General features: G+C 52.4%; 1 protein-coding gene across 1 annotated transcript; it reads left to right on the top strand.

Annotated features, from left to right (window-relative positions):
* Positions 1 to 10,242: 10,242 nt before the first annotated feature.
* On the top strand, positions 10,243 to 19,199 carry EREG (epiregulin; the record flags this gene model as incomplete). The annotated part of the gene is made up of 5 exons (XM_082315021.1): positions 10,243 to 10,288; positions 16,753 to 16,836; positions 17,280 to 17,403; positions 17,985 to 18,131; positions 19,139 to 19,199. 5 exons carry the CDS (start codon positions 10,243 to 10,245, stop codon positions 19,197 to 19,199), a joined length of 462 nt encoding a protein of 153 aa, XP_082171147.1.
* Positions 19,200 to 19,740: the final 541 nt, after the last annotated feature.

Genomic DNA, 19,740 nt, shown 5'->3' with positions numbered 1-19,740 from the left:
CGGCCCTAGCTTAATGCTGTTCCTAATTTAGTAACCGACACCAATCTAATTAAACCCAGCCCTGGCCTTTGTCCTGTCCCACTTGGTTTACACACATGCGCTCTGAGAGTCATAAAGGAAATCCTCTGCATCTCTTAAATAGCATCAAGCTGCAGGAACGAGGCCGAGGGGGTGGATGTGTAGATACCACGCAGAGGTGTTACCCGTGGAAGTGTCACAGTCAGCTGACGGGCTGCTGGCACCTCTCCCCCGGGACATCCAGTTGCAGATTCCTCTCCTGGTCCCATCTCCCATGCACGCAGCATGGGACCAGCACCCTCCCTACCCACGGGGGGAGAGGTAGGGGCGAGTCCCCGGCGGGTAGGCCTAGGCCTTTGCCTCCCCTGGGCCAAACCCACAGCCCCGTGCTGAGAGAGCAGAGAAACAGGCAGGGTCTGAACACGTTTTGTCTTGCTTTTCAGTCAGGGAGGAATTTAGGCTGCGCTCCCAAGACGGGTTGGGGAACAAGCAGCTCTGACCAGCAAACTGGGGTCTGTCTCCTTTCCCGGTGGCTGATAGCAGCCAGACCTGCGTACGTGGGAAGAAAAATCCGTGTTGCAGGCAGGTGGTTTCCACCTGTGCCGGAGCTGTCTCTGCCCTTCTCAGCCTCACAGAGGCCGGCAGTCTTTCCCCGGGGCTCCCTGTTCGTACCCGGTCTGTGGCTAAGCTGGCTAATCCATTTCTTCAGCCGGTGACTTAGGAACGGTGTCTAGGCGGGCTTGGATACCTGAGGTGATGTTCAGACCGTGGATGGGAGGAGAAGGTGACTAGAAGATGATTTCACATAGTCCTGGTCATTCCCAAACCAAACCCCAGAGGTTTCCGCATACCGTGTGACTCACGGTTGCCTCTCAGGAGCTGGTGGTACTAAATTCGCCGGAGATGACAGAATCTGGAGTTTTATAGCAGGTACGGCCCAGACAGGGAAAACACCAAACGGGAACATCGGGTTGAGTGTTGCGACCCCAAAGCATTCCCGATCAGCTGCTTTCCCTTCTAGCTGCATCTCGGCAGCCAGAGAGCACGATATGAACACCCTGGCTCCGAGCTGATGCGAGCCGGAGGGAGTGCCGTGGCTTATTTTTGCTCGAGCGGTAGGGGAGCTTCGTTGCGGACCACAGTGTCCTACTTTGAAATATGACTAGTGATGAATTGGGCACCCGTGTTTATAGGTTCCCTGGGGCAGGCTGTCTCATCACCTCTGCATGACAACAGCCAGCACAATAAAGGCCTGATCCTGACGGCCTTTTTTTTGGTCACTTCAGTAATAGTAATGATTAACAGTAATTATCAGAACAGTAATGGGAGTGTCCCATAATGCTAGTGGATGGGGGAATTCCACTAAGTGCATCTGCTCCCATGCCTAGCGCTAGTTGCCAGGCCAAACAAATACACCGCGGACCCGTGCCTCTTCCCTAGGTTTGGTTTCTGGAACATGTGCTGGCTAAGCTGGTTTCAGGTGAATTGCTGTTTACCCCATCATCCCTAATGACACATTCTTCGTGTCGAGGGTGGCCCGTGCGCATGGCCGGCGTGCAGGTGACAGTTACCGCTGAGTCGCAGCCAAAACGCGGAGTCTGCGGATGGCTGAAGTCCAGGGGCAGTGCAGGGCCTGGAGCACAGGGCGAGTCGCAGCTCGGTGGTGCTTCTTCCGACCCAGCAGGCCCAGCACAGGAACTCTTGAGGCTGGGAAACAGCCCGCAAGTCGGCCTTTCCTCCGCTCTTGCCCTGCTTTTATCCCCTCACCCCCCGCAGCAGCGAAAGGGGCGAAATGTGCCCGCCGAAGGGGTTGAAGCCAGCGTAGCTGAGGCCTGTGTAACCGCTCAGCTGATGGCCGAGGTTCGCAAATGGAGCAGGTGAGAGGCAGAGGGCTCTGCTGATCACGTGCGTGCGTCACATATTGTTTAGGCTTTAGCACAGCCCTTAGAGGCTGGCCCTGCTCCGGCCAAGGCAGGTCTTTCCTTCCCTCTGACAGCGGCACTCATATACAGAGCGTCTTCCTCTTGTCTTCCCCGTGCTAGCGCCAGCTGCCCGGATGGAAGATACGGGAGAGGGATGGAAGGTAGCGGTGGAGAGCCCATAGCCGGGACTGACTGCTGCGGCAGAGAGCCCGTAGCCGGGACCGACTGCTGCGGTGAAAGCCCGACAGGAGCCGGTGAGTGCCTGCTGAGTCACACCAATCCACACAGCGGTGGTTCTTGTTGTCGTTTCACTGTCCCGAGGTGGATGTCGCGCTCGGGGCAGAGCTGTCGAGCCGATGCGCCCTGTGGTCAGCCGCCAGGAACGCACTTCCACGTAACCATTTCAGTTATATTGGCCGCTGGTCAGGGGTCGAAATGGTGCAGCCGTGTGTACACACGGTGAACCATCAGAGAGGGCAGTCTTCATATTTGCATGTGTTCTGTCTCTCAGCGGCTAACTCTCATCTTCCTGGAGAATGATAAATACTGTTGAAGAGATGACTTTATGAACTCGGAAGAGGTGCCGATGGACAGAACAGCACGCAGGACTGATGGGTGAGGGGCTGGCGTTCTTCTCCCAGCTTGTTTGCAGCCTGCGACGTGCTGTGGAGAAAACCACGCTTCTTCCACCTCGGTCCTTCTCATATTCTTAACAAATCACTTGGAGCAAGGAGAAACAATGACTAGATAGATGGGCAGTGATACGGGAGGGACAGACGGGGTACACCTGTCTCAAAGGGGGGAAAAGGACCTTTGCACAGGAGTTAGCAGGACTCATTCAAAGTGCTTTAAACTAGATTTGAAAGAGGAAAGGGATAAAACCAGGCTCTCTAGAGATAAGCCCGGGGGCGGCACGCCTGTCCTTGAGGGACGGTGTGCTACCAAGGTTCTTCGGTCTGCCGTCTCAGTGGAGGCAGGGGATGGAGATGCACGCGGCAGCAAAGATGCAAGGGCTATGGATATGTTAGAAAGCGCGGAAGCACCTGAGAACGCTCACGTAGGAATTCGGGCTTCTCCACCCAAAAAGGTGGCGGGGTCAATAGCCCGACTGAAGTGCGTCTACGCCAGTCCACGCAGCGTGGGCAACGAGCAGGAGGAGCTGGAAGCCTTTGTGCAGCAGGAAAACTATGATATAGTTGCCATCACCGAAACAGGGTGGGATGGCTCGCACCAGTGGAGTGCTGCAATGGACGGCTATAAACTCTTCAGAAGGGAGGGGCAAGGAAGGAGAGGCGGTGGGGTAGCCCTGTACGTTAGGGAGCGCTTTGATTGTCTGGAGTTTAATGATGGTGACGATAGGGTTGAGCGTTTATGGGTGAGAATCAGGGGGAAGGCAACAAGGCAGATGTCACGGTGGGAGTCTGTTAGAGACCACCCAGCCGGGATGAAGAGGAGGTCAAAATACGCTGTAAGCAGCTGGGAGAAGTCTCACGATCACTAGCCCTTGTTCTCATGGGGGACTTGAACTTACCAGATGCCTGCTGGAAATTCAATACAGCGGAGAGGAGACAGTCTAGGAAGTTCCTGGAGTGTGTGGAAGATATCTTCCTGACACAGCCGGTGAGGGAGCCAGCTAGGGAAGCCACCCGCTGGACCTGTTATTGGCAAACAGAGCGGGACTTGTGAGTAATGTGATGGTTGGAGGCCGTCTTGGGCATAGCGATCACAAAGTGATAAGAGTTTTCGATTCTCAGAGAAGTAAGGAAGGGGTCAGCAGAACTGCTACCTCGGACTTCGGGAGGGCAGACTTTGGCCTGTTGGGGAGCCTGGTGGTTGACAGTGTCCCTGGGGAGGCAGCCCTGAAGGGCAAAGGTGTCCAGGAAGGCTGGGCATTCTTCAAGAAGGACATCTTAAAGGCGCAGGAGCAGGCCGTCCCCATGTGCCGAAAGACGAGCCGGCGGGGGACAAGACCGGCCTGGCTGAACAGAGAGCTTCGGCTGGAACTCGGGGGGAAAAAAAGGAGAGTTTATGACCTTTGAAAGAAGGGGCAGGCAACTCGGGAGGACTGCAAGGATGCCGTGAGGTTATGCAGGGGGAAAATTAGAAGAGCCAAAGCCCAACTAGAACTTAATCTGCCTACTGCCGTAAAAAGCAATAAAAAATGTCTCTGTAAATACATGAGCAACAAAAGGAGGGCTGAGGAGAATCTCCATCCTTTGTTGGATGCAGGGGGAAACATAGTGGCAAAGGACGAGGAAAAGGCTGAGGTACTTAATGCCTTCTTTGCCTCGGTCTTGAATAGACCAGTTGTTCTCCTGAGCTCCCTGAGCTGCAAGACTGGGACAGGGAGCAGGATGAAGCCCCCGTAATCCAAGGGGAAATGGTCAGCGACCTGCTGCACCACGTAGACACACGCACAAGTCTGTGGGGCCGGATGGGATCTACCCAAGGGCACTGAGGGAGCTGGTGGAGGTGCTCACCAAGCCACTTTTCATCATCTGTCAGCAGTCCTGGCTATCCAGGGAGGTCCCAGTGGACTGGAGGTTAACAAATGTGATGCCCATCCACAAGAAGGGCTGGAAGGATGATCCGGGGAATACAGGCCTGTCAGCCTGACCTCGGTGCCGGGGAAGGTTATGGAGCAGATCATCCTGAGTGCCAGCACGTGGCGCGTACAGGACAACCAGGTGATCAGGCCCAGTCAGCATGGGTTTATGAAAGGCAGGTCCTGCTTGACTAACCTGATCTCCCTCAGTGACAAGGTGACCCGCTTGGTGGATGAGGGAAAGGCTGTGGCTGTTGCCTCCCTAGATTTTAGTAAAGCCTTTGACACCGTTTCCCACAGCATTCTCCTGGAGAAGCTGGCTGCTCATGGCTTGGACGGGCATACGCTTCGCTGGGTAAAAAAATGGCTGGATGGCCAGGCCCAAAGAGTGGTGGTGAATGGAGTGAAATCCAGTTGGCAGCCGGTCACCAGTGGTGTCCCCAGGGCTCGGTACTGGGGCCAGTCCTGTTTAATATCTTTATCAATCACCCGGACGAGGGGATGGAGGGCACCCTCAGTCAGTTTGCAGATGACACCAAGTTGGGTGGCAGTGTCGATCTGCCGGGGGGCAGGGAGGCCCTGCAGAGGGACCTGGCCAGGCCGGGTCGATGGGCCCAGGCCCCGGGGTGAGGGTCAGCAAGGCTCAGGGCCGGGTCCTGCCCTGGGGGCACAACAACCCCAGGCACCGCTGCGGGCGTGGGGAGGAGCGGCTGGGAGCTGCCCGGCGGGAAAGGGCCTGGGGGTGCTGGTCGACAGCCGCTGGACATGAGCCAGGAGTGTGCCCAGGTGGCCAAGAGGGCCAACGGCACCCTGGCTTGTGTCAGGAACGGTGTGGCCAGCAGGAGCAGGGCAGGGATGGTCCCCCTGTGCTGAGCACTGGTGAGGCCACCCCTCGAATGCTGTACTCAGCGCTGGGCCCCGCACCCCAAGGCGGCCATGGAGGGGCTGGAGCGTGGCCAGAGCAGGGCAGCGAGGCTGGGGCAGGGGCTGGAGCCCAAGGCTGGGGAGGAGCGGCTGGGGGAGCTGGGGGGGCTCAGCCTGGAGAAGAGGAGGCTGAGGGGAGCCCTCATCGCTCTCTGCAACGGCCTGAAAGGAGGCTGGAGCCGGGGGGGTCGGTCTCTGCTCCCCAGGAACAAGCGCTGGGACGAGAGGGAACGGCCTCAAGCTGCGCCAGGGCAGGTTTGGGTTGGGTATGGGGAAAAACTTCTTCCCCCAAAGGGCTGTCAGGGCCTGGCCCAGGCTGCCCAGGGCAGGGGCTGAGTCCCCATCCCTGGGGGGATTTAGAAGCCGGGGAGATGTGGTGCTGAGGGACATGGTTTAGTGGTGGCCTTGGCAGTGCTGGGTTAACGGTTGGACTCGATGATCTTAAAGGTCTTTTCCAACCTAAGTGATTCTGTGATTCCATAATTCTGTGACTTAGTTGGTACAAATAAGGGTACAAATAAAATGCTTGCACAGGTTCGTTTAGCAGCAAGTGAAGGCAGAAGCAATGAAAAGACTCCTCACATGAAAAAAAGCTACAAACCCCTTGGAGGCTAAGAAATCACTTAGCATGGAGCACTGAGCTGTAATTAGGAAAGGGAAAACACCAGCTGAGCATTATGAAGCTCTTCCTGCCAGTGAGATGTGTTGAGCCATTCAGGAGTTGCCCAGGGGAGAGTAATGAAAATGTCATACAAGCCAGAAGAATGAAACTTTAAAAACTGCCCCGTGGGGAGCAATCCAGCATGAACCGGCAGATCTGTCCGCCTTTTCATCTCCATCTTCTGAGACACGTTGAGATGGATGGGAATTAGCTGTTGGGGGGTTTTTTCTTTCTTTTTTAAATTGCTAGTTAATGCTGACCCAAGAAGTTGGCTAAGAAATCAGTGAATTTGGGGGTTTGTTTTTTTTTTTTTTTTTAGAACAGCAAAACATCTGTGTTGTCCGGTACCTTTGACCTCACCCTGCATTTACAGGAAGAGGCATCAGCCTCTTTTAGCCTTGGCAGCAGCGTTCTGAACTCTCATAGTTTATAGGAAAGCCTGGTTGTTTAAGAACATTTGACCTAATTCCTCCCTCACATACATAGCGGATTTCACACTGACCTTTATGCGGACTAAGTTTGGATCAAGGTTTTCCCTTATTCCATTTCCTCCAGACTATCTCATCTATGCATCCCCGTTAAATATATTCCCTTCTTGGGGCATTTGTGCTCATATGTGAGCCCTAGGCTTTTTACCACTTAAGGTTTTCATACTTAATATTGGCCTTCTGTAGGCCTGAAATGAAAATGCTGTCAAGTGAGCTGCACTCCAATTAGCCGTCTGATCTTTTGAGCGTATTTCTTGAGGATCTCTCAAGCAAAAAAATGTTTGACAAAAGAAAAATTTGTCTTACACACAGACATACGCACTCATGCTATTTTCAAAAATGCTGACCGACTTTCCCAAGAATTTATGAAAATGCTGCTTTTTGTTACTTTGTGTGTGTGTATAGCAGTGCCAAGTGCTTTGGTGCAAGACTAGGAATGATTTTCTTCCAGTTTCAAAACGGCTTTCTAACAAAAAAGCGTCGATTTTGCAAATAGGTCCTGTTCTCGACAGACAAAAACAACGCAGATCCGTCCCCACAACGGCAATGCGTAAATCTGGATGCGAGTCGTACAGAAAGCAGCTCAAGTAAGTAGTACGGTCAGTTGTCACGTATGGTTCTAGCTATGTAAAAACACGTACATGAAGTGGTAGTTCATTGCTGTGAACACACGTGTATTCTTCTACAGCAAACCACCGTGAGGAGAAGTATTTTCAAGCACAGAAAAATGTACGTTTAATCTGCGTTTTTCCCTCTATAAGTTGAAAAGGGTAGGTTATTGGTAGAAAATCCTCTGTGTCATCAGTGATGGATAAACTATAATAGACAAAGCTCAGTCCATACCCTTGAAATAATCACTGCTATGGACCTGCTGCTCTGTCCAAAAAGAAGCGAGATGAATACTTGTGACATTGAAAGAGAATTAAGCACGACATGGACTCGAGTTGGGCCTATGTACTTACTTAATAGAGGTTTTCTTTAAAGATGGTGATTAAGCCATCGCAAGGTAATAAAAGCAAGTCAGTCTTTTGCACAACTTTTAAGGTATTTCCTCATATCCTTGTTACGCTTTGTGAAGAAGAAAATCCTGAGATGTCAAAGCGTTCTCGGGACTGCTCGCTGGTCTGATGCCGAGTGGCAGAAATCCATCATTGACTTGACTTGGGCATGCCAGTTCGCCCCAGCTGAAGCTGAGGCCGCTAGCTGACGTGCGCCCGTGATGCTCTGTCGCTCAGTCAGTGCTACCTCTCGGCATCGTACAGACGTGTCGCTCCGTCCTCAGATCTGCGGGATGCAGTGAATCTACCTTACGCTGAGCCTGTCGGCGCAGGAAGGCGCTTCTCAGTGTGAATGGCCTCGTGGAAAATTGACTGTGAAGGTGTGCATCGACCTTATTCAAAGAGGCAGCCTCCACGTGGAGGAGGGGATGGTGAAAGCCGCGAGCGGGGATGCCAGATGCGGAGTCACGTACCACGAGACGAAGAACATGACAGAAAGATGAAACAAAGATGTGTGTGTGATGCTTGTTTTCCATACATTCAAATCTCAAAGAGGAAATTCCAATGAATTGCTCCAATCGTGTCAGCGTTACTTGATATCTGGATACCGGTGCAAGACTATAATTAAATGCTCTCTTTCAGAGGATAAATCATGCGGGAATTTAAGGGTGAAATTAATTATAAAGTGGAAGTTGTACAGTGATGCTGCTTTTTAAGGCATCTCTATGCCCACACACAGAACTGCGTTACTAATCATTGCAATTCCTTCCTTTACTCATTATGAGCCCTGAAAGAGCAGACAATAAAATCCTTAATAAGGGGGATCAGCTCAAATTAAAGAAGCAACAAAAGCAGTCAGGTGGCATCAAAAAAAAAGCTACCGTCTGTTAATCTTAAAGCGGTATACTGATTGTATAGGGGTAAGCCATGGCTCTGATGCTGGAGGAGGGGAAAGAAGGGACTTGGAAAAGGATTCTGGCTATATCGTGTCCCACTTACTTGTGGAGGAGCAGCTTCTGAACGCTACTTTGGCACTGATAAATTATTATTACTTTTATCTTGACAAGGCTCATAGCGTTTGGATAATGAACAAATGGTGCCGACATGCAATTCTGTAGTAATGCATTGCTTTTTTTCATTTCAGCGTCTCCACGCTTCTGTAGAGCTAAGAAAACGCTCCCAGAATAAGGAGTGTGATTTGTAAGTACCAGATCTACTCCATCTCCCTGAATTAATGTCTTTATTACTTGTAATTGCACTCCGAACGTGCAAGTGTAGTATATCGCATTCTGCAGTATCTTCGACGATTAACTCTTTTGTTTCAATAACCGCTTATAAAATGGAGGAACTATGGATACTTGAGTCATCAACTATTAAACTGCACCTCACTGTCAATACTCAAATTCCTTACACTGTGAGATAGGCTTATCAGTTCTGCAGTAAATTGGGTATCACCTTGCCTTTTTTGACGATGGAAAGCGGTAAGGCAGAGGAAGAAGGTTTTGGCTTTAAAAGGAAAAGAAAGAACCACCGTTGCCAGGGAGCTTGTTTAGGTAAAACACGATTTATGTTTCAGGCAAATGCCTGCAATAGGGATTTGGGGGTGGGGTATCGCTCGGCTCGCTGAGGGTGGGATATTAGTGCCGAACGCGGCCTTGCCTAACCTAGCGACAGAGCGCACGGGCTTCAACAAGCTGCTTGCAAGGAATTTTTTTAAAAAGTAGCTGTAACTCGTTGACTGCTGTCACAATAACTGAAAGATCTGTTCCTACCACGCACTGCCCGGGCTGCAACGAGGCCAAGGGCTGGAGGGGCAACGCGGCGTAAGCACCCGCTGACCTTGAGGCCGTCGTGGCCGGTTCAGGCGCTGGGTGAGGTGTTGGCATTCCTGTGGCCTGTGCTGTAACTTAATAGACCATTTCTGCCCCTAGCGTCGAGGCTCCCTGGCAGCAGCAGGCGTGTGCCGAGGGTCGCTTCAGCAATGCCAGGAGATGGGAGATCAGGGACGGCAGCAGCGTCCCGGCCACCCGCCCCGAGGTGTTTTGCGAACCTCGGTTTACGCGCGGGCAGCCTTCCTGGCGGCGCGATGGCCCGGTGGCCCTTTGTGCGCAGGCAGAGCCCAGCTGGCCGGCGGCTGGCTCTGGGTCCGTCGCTTCGCGCCGGTCAATGGAGGGCAAGCGGGAGGCAGCGGGGCCGTGGCCCCCGTTGTCCCGGGAAGGGCCGGGCATCAGTGCCTGGGCCAGGTTGCTCAGAGGGGACAGGTAGTGTTGGGACCCCGCGTCCTTTTTGCCATAACGCTTGCTGAAGTAAGGCAAATCAGATGCACCCGGCGAGCAGCCAGGGGCTGGAGGGGTCAGCCAGGCGCCGGCGGGGCATCGCCCCGGGGCGCAGGGGGCCGGGGAGGGGGCAGGCCCCCGCCGCCGGGGCTGGCACGGAGCGGCCCGGCCCGGCCCGGCCGGGGGCGGCGGGGCAGGAAGCGAGGAGGCCGGCGGCGGGCACCTGCCCCCGGCCGCGCCGGGGTTTCATCACCGGCCGGCGGCGCCCCGCCTCCCCCGCCGGCCCATAAAGGTCCGGGGCGGCGCGGCCGGCACCCACAGCGCTCCCCAGCGCCGCTCCGCCGCCGGCTGCCGCCTCTTCCTCCCTCTCCTCCTCCTCCTCCTCCTGCGCTCCCGGGGCCGCGAGGGCGATGGACGCCGGCTGTCTGCGGGCCCGCAGCCTGCTGCTCTTCCTCGGTGAGTGCCGCCGCCGGGGCGAGCCGCTGCCCGCCCCGCTCCCACGGGGCCCCGGGGCAGGGGCTGGCGGGGCCGGGCGCGGAGCTGCGGGGCTGGGGCGTAAAGCTCAGCTTGCCTTCAGGTGAAGCCGGCGTGTTTCTCTTGCGAGACGAAGGCAGGGGCAGGGATGGGTGTACCTGCGGGAGCTGAGGAGCAGAGCACGCAGGTCTTGCTCTGGGGTGTGCTGTTACGGGACGTTTTGTTGCTCGTGCGATGCCCGGGTGGGTCCTGCGTCGGGGTGAAGGTGAATGCTCATTCCCCTTCTCCCCAACTCTGCTCGCAGCACAGTCTGCTCAAGGCATAGAATTGTTTAGGTTGAAAAGGACCTTTAAGATCATCGAGTCCGACCGTAAACCCGACACTGCCAAGTCCACCGCTAAACCGTGTCCCTAAAAAAAAGGCAATGCGATCTGTTCTCTTTCACCTTGTCCTGCGTTGTTTATAGCCTGGTCCTGCTGCTTTCACCCAGGCCATGCTCTGGGTGAGCTCAGCAGGTGGATCTCCACAGCAGCAGAGACTTCCTTATAGTAACAAAACAGGTTGTGGCCTCCCTCTGCTTGACACTTCTCCACCTCTTGGCTGGGAGCGTGTTACTCTATTGCATGACATAAGCTACCTGAAAGTCCAAAGCGAACACGTGTATCCTTACAGCATCGAGAGTCCCGGAGCCTGGGTGTGCTGCGAAGCAGCCACTGATCCTTGCCCCACACCTCCGCTGGGCGCTGGCAGTGACAGGCGGTGACTGCCGAGAGCTGACCCCGTGAGGTGACTTGAACTGTGTGGGCAGCAAACGTTTGAGGCAGGAGCGAGACCTGGCCCACTCGCACGCTGCTTTAATGGCAAAGCGTATTCTCACGCTCGTGATGTTGGGCTCGGGGTCTCGGCCGATGGGGAAGCTCCGTTCCCAAGAATTCTCTTTTTTTCCTCATCTGCTAAGCCCACTGCAGCATGAGGTTCTGTCCTCGGTTAGGTATTTCCATATCTTGGTTAGGTATATCCATCATAGCTTATGGCTCAGCGGCTGCACAGCACCTTACTTGCCAGGGCAGCGGGCTAAACATCTTGTAGCCTGTGACTCAGCCGCGCTTTGTACAAAGCTGCTACTGGAAGGAACTGATATGGATTTCTATACGGATTTACTTATTTCTGGGGCAGGCACAAAATCTAATAGTAAGGGATAGGTTAGTCATAGCTAGGTGGCATCATAACAAGTGGTAGGAGCACTTTACTGCCTTTCCTCCCCAGGTCAGTAGTGTAGGCACAACTCCGTGGCACCGGCAGAAGCTGGGAAGACTGTCTGCAGCTGGCATTATGCAGACTTTTAAGAGATTCCCTGTGGAACGGCTGAAGCCTAACTGAAGCGACAGTCAGTGTTAGCTTCAGATCTTGGCTATTGTGGGCTCGGTGACCGCGCAGCAGAAGGGCAGCGGTCGGAGAGAGCCGCCGCTCACCCCTGCGGAGCCACGGTGCTGTGCCAGCCACACGGCGATCTGGCGGTGATGGAGCCAAGCCCCAGGACCGCCTCTGCCGTGAGTTACTGCAGGAGCCTTGGCACTGGTCTCCTTGCAGTCGCTGTAATGCCCGCTCAGTGGGGAAGGCAGGCCTTGCATCTCCCGATTCACCGGGCAGTTCCAGGAGCTGCTGACCTTCTGTTTTCCTGCATCTCGTTTGTCTGGCCATCAACAAGTTGGCTGAACGTAAAGGTCACTGACTCGGGAGATGTGGAAGATGGCAGCGGCTGATGTGTCTGCCTGGAAGCAATAACAGATTTCTGCTTCTTCTGGGGTGTAGGGACTTCTGTCCCCGCACGTGTGGTGGAAGCAGAGCGGCCCAGGCACAGGGGCAGCGTTTGAATAAGATCACCGGTGTGTAGGTCTCCACAGGGCTGGAAGCAGCACTGAGATGGCTGGGTGCACAGAAAACGTAATTATCTGCGTTATCTCTCCTTAAGGGCAAGTCCTGGCACAATGTTGACGATGATCGTGTGGGCCTGTAGCAATTTTGGAGCGATTGTCTTCCCGTACAGGCTGGCGTTTCCCGGGCTGCCCGAGAGCTGCTCTGCCCTGGCCCTGGGCATCCGTGACTTGGAGTTGGCGGTTCTGGAGTCACGGGTACAAAACGTGAGATGGGGAAACCTGGCTGCTCCTTCCCACAAACATGTATAGGTGCTTCTGTCCGGTTGCCCTCAGGGTAATTAATTTGGGCCTCTCTTTCGGTACCATCACATCTGGTACCTACCTCTGTTTAGACAATAAGCCAAATGCACGTAGGCCACAGCGGGGTGAGGGGTGGAAAGGCCTGATAGCATCTCCTTTCCTCATGGGTGAGAAGAGCAACCTGTACATCTTGGATGCCTCATCTCAGGAAGAGGAGCGCTGGGCACCTGCCTCGATGGGCACGGTCAGGCAACTAGGCACCGGGTACGTCCTGCTCAAAACAGTAAGAAGCTGCCAGATGGTGTATCCTGAGCGCAAGGGTGGGGAGGTGTGCTCTGTCTGAGGTGGCTAAAATTATCTCAAACGACCGCTTCCCCTTTCCCAGGAAAAATGCCCAGCCTACATGGATAGATAACCTGAACTCTAGACATGCTGTGGTTGATGGGAGCAAGGGGTGTAGCTGCACAGCCAAATCTTGAATAAGAGTAAGCTGTTGGCAAGGCCTTCCTGGCTAGCTCTACATTGCTGTGATCCTCATCTAAAACACAGCCACCCGCCTAGCCTTTATCGCCAGTGGTGCTCGCATTGTCCGAGATGGCCTGCAAACTTCTGTGGCTAGCTGGGGAGGTCAGCAGCGGAGAGATACGGAAGGCAATGCAGTACAGTTAAACGGTGGCAGTAGCGATGCTCACAAAGCCCTCTACACAAAGAAGGCCTTAAACGGTCAGACACGCTCTGGGTGTCCAGAATCGGCTGACGGGGGTCCACCTTGATCTGTCTCTAGAGTTAAAATGGGCTGAGATGGCCCAGGTGCCTGTCACCTGGCCACCTCTGCGCTTGGCATTGCTTTGAAAGTGCAGCCCGATTGAAAAGTGCAGGTGCTACCGCTGTGGCAGAGAGACCACAGAGGTGCCAAATGTGAGGGAGCATCCTAGGGTCTTCTTCAGATGAACTAGTGCAAGACTGGTGATCTTGGTGACAGGCAGAGCCAACTCAAATGATGATTGACCTCGCAGAAACCTGACCATTCCCCTTTAAAATGGGTGTAAATCTTGCTAAGAGACTAGTTCTCAGTTGCGTGTATCCCGTGTGTGCATCCTTCGTCCTTAGCAGTCATCCTGTAACTGGCAACTATAGCTGGGTTTTAGTGGATGAACTGATAATTAGCCCTTGCATGTCATCTCTGATGAGGGCTGCAGGAAGCGAAGGCAGCCAGTCTCTGTCCCTCGTTTTCCTTTCATCCTTCGTGGAAGGACGGGTAAGCGGCAGCACTATTCCCGTTCCAGTAACAGCCGCTGCAGTCGGCGTTAACCTCGCAGGAATACCTGCAACGCCAGACGGGACTGCGCGCGCATGCTAGTGGTGTAGCAATAAACGTAGCGCTCGCATTCCTGCCAGGCACATGTGAACGTCCACCGTCTCGTTACTGTTATCTTGTACCCTGTAGGATATTTGCTTAGTGAACGGCGAAGGAATAAAAATGTAACTACCTCTCCCAGGTCCTGTGTTTGGCAGAGATCATCTGATAATTATTCTGGGAAAGGCTCTCCTTTGCCATTGCGGCCTGTGGATCCCTTATCCTCCCACAGCATCCCCCTCCCATTGATGTCAGAGGAGAAATATGTGCATGGGGGAAAGGGCAAAATGTAACAGTGCAGGGCAGGAAGAACTTTGCCCCAACACAGAAAATAGTGCTGGGTGTCAGCAAATATCCACGCCTGCGCTCCAGCCTTTCCGGCTTGTGTGTCTGCAGGCAGACGGAGGAGGCTATCGGTGGTTGTACGTGGCAAGGCTTTGTGCGGTGTTGGAGGAGGAGGTTATTTTTAATTTGTCCCTCACAGGTGTCTGAGTTTTGGCTTTTCCTCTAGCTGGAAAGCGGTGCCTCCTGGAGCGAAGAGAAGAGCTGACCCGTCTCTTTCACGTACCTAGGTTGGAGTTTCTCAAATGCAAAAGCCGGGTTCTGGTGACACGTGAACAGGGAACTTTAGGTTAAAAAGCAACTGCTCAGATGTTGTTCAGGTCAAGGAAGTATGCAAGCTGAAACAGAAATATGTAGGCTAAAAGAGATCGTCAGCTGGCTTAATTAATCTACTTAAGTACAATAGAAGAGAGTATTTCAGGTACATGTACCTCTAGCACATTCATTACTGTCAAGTGGCCCCCAGACCAAATCTTGCCATAGCACATGGCACAGAGATGATAGCAGCAGTACGTGGGGAACAGGAGGGAGCCTCAGGCCGCTGACTCTCACTGCTTTCAGGATTTCAGCATCCCTTCTGGCAGTGACGTGGTGCATACTTCGTGGGACAGAGCTGTCCTGTGCCACAGCTGCTCCCTGCCGAGGGAGCAGCTTAATCCACGGGGCGCTCCTGAAATGTCCCTCTAGTTCCGGGGAAGAAGGACGGACTCGGTAAATCTTCTTTTCCCAGCATCATTTGGGACACCGGGTCCCTGGCTGAAGCTCAAAGCCTGCCCTTCTCGCAGTAACTGAGCTGCTGCCATCTGTCAGCTGGTGGCCTCATCCTTCAAACACTTAAACTTTCTGTCGTGGCGACTCGCGTTGGTCGTACAGAAGTGTTAAATTGCTTCTCCTGATGAAATCTATACTGAGCACAGTACAAAAAAGAAAAATCGCACCCTGAAAGTAAACTTGCTGGTCCTGCCCGGTCGGAGGGCAAGGCAGGTCCTGCTGAGTCATGCTAGCAGGTGCAGGTGTCTCCAGCTTCGTTTCCTGTACAAGTCAGGATGCCGGCATCATTGGTCTGCTACCGCGGCTCTCGCTTTGGCAGACCGAGTCTTTGTCCTTTCTTCTAAAGCTTGGTGGAAACCTGGCTTATTAGCGTTGCGAGGAATGCGGTGGAGAGGGAGGTAAGAAGAAGGAATGGTGTTTTTAAAGAAACACAAACACACAACCCCCCCTGTTAAGATGGATACCCCTGCTGTTCTTGTCTCTAGCTGGAATAAAGCTTAAAAGAAGCCTACTGGTCACCCAGAAATAGATGTGCTGCAGGAAGTCCATAAATTACGACTAGATTTAACTCCGAGATGTAATGAAACTTTCTAATAACTAGAGTGGAATTAGAGTGATCAGGAAATTATGAAGGCACACTCCCTCCATTAGACATGCATGACCTGACAAGTTAATAGAGGCAAACAGCCCAAAGACACAAATTACAGACTTGTGTGGAATGGGGCTGATGACTGAGCAGTTCATGAGCAGGTTAGTTTGTGACCACAGCAGGAGTGTTGGCCAAGTGGATTTCATGGCCAGCTGGGGCAAATATTGACTGTTCCTCACGGGCTAGCCATGAAGCTACAAGCACTTGTGCTGGCCTTCACATCCTGTTTGGAAATGTTCGTTTATCTAGTAGAATACCTGCAAGCTGAGCCTGTGCAGCACTATAGAGCCCGAAAGATGCCGAAATGCTTCATAAGCTGAATCTCTGAGAGGAGGGAAGGAGGGCCCTTGCTCCCCAAGGAAACACAGCCACCGTTCAGGTAGCCGAACTCCTCAGCCTGCGTGGCGGAGTCTCCTGTTTTGTCTGGTCCCCACATCAAACCTGCGGAGCTGCAGTTTCCTTTAGAGGGGATGGTGAAGGAACGACAGAAATGTACCCGTTTCCTTCTGGGGTTCTGCTGAGATGAGTAACACTGGCCGAGGATCCGTAAAGTGGTCAGCAACCTCTCCAGCCCGGTGACCAGATGGAGAGGGTTCGGTATCCCGCGTTAGCTGTCTTTGCAAGTGGGCTTTTAGCTGAAAACCTCCGACGCGGGAGTGAGTATGAGGGCAGGAACTGTCCAGCATTCCAGGCTGGTTACAGCCAGCAGGCGGCTGGGGAAGCTCTTTGCTGCTCAAGAGCAGCTTTTGTGCTAAGCCTACCTGGAGCAGTGTGTGGCCTCTGAAGGCAGTGGTGGGGGCGCTGAGCCTGGCTCTAATTTCTGCCTCTCCTGTGTAATCTCTCCAAGCCTGTTCCTGCCCGGTTTCACTCAGCGTGTGGGTGAGAGGCGGTCACGGACGCCGACTTTCTGTTTGATCTCTGTTCTACGTTACCAGTTTGTACTTCGGAGATGTTTCTTTGGGCTGCCTTACATAATATAGGCAGCAGATCTCTCAGACATCTATATTTTTCAGCTTACAGCGCTGGATTTTTCCTACTAAGATGAAAAGCTTCTGCTGTTCTTGTATTAACTTAATGAGTGCATCAGCTGAAACACTTAACTGTACTTGAAAAGCACGTAGTTCTGACTCTTCTTTTTATTCTCTTATAGGTTACCTGTTGCAGGCAGTCCTGGGCACAACAGTGATCCCGTTATGTGAGCCTGGTGAAATGGAGAACTGCACGACAGCGCTAAGTAAGTGTACTGCGCGGCTCTCTGTAAATAACACGTCTGTGGTTCCCATCTTCCTTGGGCTGGCAGCCTCGCGGAGGTGCCCTTGGAAATCATTTTTCGGTTGAGCAACATTGCCAACCATTGCAAAGTGTTGTTGAACAAGAAGCGTTTTTTAGCCTGCATTTCCTTTAGTGTTGTTTCTTCAGCAGAAGCGCTCTGTCTGAGGTGAGAACTCTGCTGTAAAAGCAGAAATAGCTTATGCGGAACTCCCGAAGGAAAAGTCAGTATAGCTCTGGCCTGGGAGAATCCTCTCCCTATTCAGAAGGTTCACCTGCTTTAATGCCTACTGCGTGGGAGGTCTCTTGGTAGCGAGAATAGTAGTCGTACTTCTAAAGCTTGTACGTTGTTTGGGAAATACAAAGGGAAAATAAGGCTGATGAGATGCTAACAAAATCTCCCTGCAGTCCAGACAGAGAACAGTCCACGTGTGGCTCAAGTTGGGATAACGAGATGCAAGCCCGAAATGAAAGACTACTGCTTCCACGGACAGTGCGTGTACATAGTGGACTTGGATGAGCACTATTGCAGGTACGGACAGGGCGCGACGCGTCCCGCGGACCTCCCTGAGGTGGGCTTTGAGACGAACTGTACGTGGCCTTTGGTCTCGCTGCTGTCGACGCTTAGCTGGAACACCAGTCCAGCAAAGTATTTAAATGCTCGTGAGAACTTAAAGAGGAGCAGGATATCTCTAATACGTATCAGCTGCATTTAAGCAAGCGTTAAGCACGTGTGCTGGCTCCCGTGAAACCTGGGTGAGGGTCTTAGGCACCTGAAATTAGTCACCAACCCCGCTTAAACTTGGGACGCTCATTCTGATATGCTTCCCTGTTCATCTGTATTTACAGTCAGGTGAGATCCAGACTTCAGGCAAAGCAGCAAGGTCTCTGCTTTGATCCAGCCTACAAAATAAAGACCCTCTAGGCATTTTTCAGGGTATTCCTCGTTTACTTGAAAAATTTGCAACCGTTTCTAGGACCGCATGGGCTTGAGTTACATCGGTTCCAATTGCTTGTCCCTGAGGAAACAGCAGGCCAGCAGTATAGCACGCTTTGTGGACTGCTAAAGTGTAACCCCACGGTGACGTCTCTAATTCTGCGTCTCATCCTCAGGTGTGACGTCGGCTTCTCTGGTGTCCGATGTGTGCATTCAGAACTTGTCAGACAACCTCTCAGTAAGGAGTATGTGGCACTGACAGTTATCGTAGTCCTGCTTTTCCTCGTCGCCATCTCTATTGCCAGCTGCTACATCTGCAGAAGGTAAGAAGGGTTTTCTTTGTGGCTCAGGAAGGCAAGTCAGCTCTGTGTGTAGTAAGATGTCAGCTGAGAACCCCCAGGTAGACTGGGGGTACCTACGCTCGCTTGACTGCATGGAGATGGTTTGATATACAGACCTGCCAGCCTGCGCTTAGCGAGGTGTTCAAAAAAGGAAGTATGCTGACTGCGTAGCATAACCCAAATTGCAGGCTAGGCAACAGTACCTTCAGGTGCTTTTTAACCCTGACGGAGGACTGGATAGGTTAGTTCACGTCTGTCTGAGAGGGCATGTTGAGGTAAAGGAGAGAGCAAACAGGGAACAGGAAAATTGTAGTTCCTTTTCTTGGTAGTGCCATTTCCCGAGTCATCAGGAACTGGAGAGCAACTGGAGGAGTACTAGCTAATTTGTTTATCTGCCATGTTATTGTGGTGTCTGTGATATCACGAGCATTGCCTTATCAGCTTTACCGTGGAGGACAGTAGTCTTCTCCATTAACAGACCCGCAAGCAGCAGGAATAGTTCTTCAGGCTAATAACTAATCATAAGCAGCTGTCAGAGAGCCAAGAAGGTGGAACAACTCCCAGAGGCAGAGCGCAGCTTCAGAGACCTGATAGCCAGATGGTAACCGCTGTAATTCCTCTTGCCTACCTGAAGACCCGAGGGTGCGTCATCTCAAACAGAAGATGGCCTAGTTGGTTAGGGTATTCAGCCCTATTGCAGGGAAGGATCCAGCAGGATTTCTCAAAGACAAACCTAGTACCAGCAGCAAGACTTTAACGCAGATGTGACACCTTCAGTCAAGAGCTGAGAAATGAGACTCTGCGTGCAAGTTATCTCAGACCTGGAAGTGAGCACAGACAGAGGCTAGCTGCTAGAGGTCTAAAACAAACGTGAGGAGGTCATGCAGCATTTTTTCTTCTTCCTTCACCCCCCCCTTCCCTCCGCTCCCCAAACAGCCATTTGGAACAACTGGCTTTCCAGAACTCACGCTTCGCTTCTCTGCTTCCAGGTACCGAAGGAAGAAGAGGCAAACGAACGCCAGCGAGTACAAGGAAGTTGGTGCCCTGTAGAAGAAACGGTGGCTTCCTACAGTGTTCTGTTCATCTGGATGGACTCAGTGGCTTTCCATCTATTTAAATGTTATTTTTTATTAACGATATTTACAATATTTATATCCTTGTAAAAATTTCAATTGTTTGGTGATCCAATCAGAATAGGTCAAGCATTTTATTTTCAGTGTTTTATTTTTTTATTAAATAATATTTCCTAATGAGAACCCTACCTAAGTGGTTCTGTGGGATAGAGATATATTTTTATAAAAACTCATCTTCTTACTCTGAAGAGTAATTTTATATTTATTCTTGTGAATATGCTGAAAACAATTCTACTGCTTGAAATAAAAGTTCTAGACAAAGTCAAAATGTCTGTGTGGTTTGATTGAAGTGAAACTTGGCATGGCGTGGCTGAGCCCCGGCAGCTACTTTTGGAGGGAGAAACCATAGTATCGCTAATAATATGTATAAACGCACCTCAGTTCCGATGAACATAGCTGTTAGCTGGCGTAATTGGAGGAAGACTTGAAGGAAGAAAGAGCGCAGCTCCTAGCGCAGC

Source organism: Platalea leucorodia, assembly GCF_965183815.1.
Source record: "Platalea leucorodia genome assembly, chromosome: 6".
Taxonomy (NCBI): Eukaryota; Metazoa; Chordata; class Aves; order Pelecaniformes; family Threskiornithidae; genus Platalea; species Platalea leucorodia.
The sequence above is the reverse complement of the archived record's forward strand: the minus strand, read 5'-3'. Positions and strand labels throughout refer to the sequence as shown.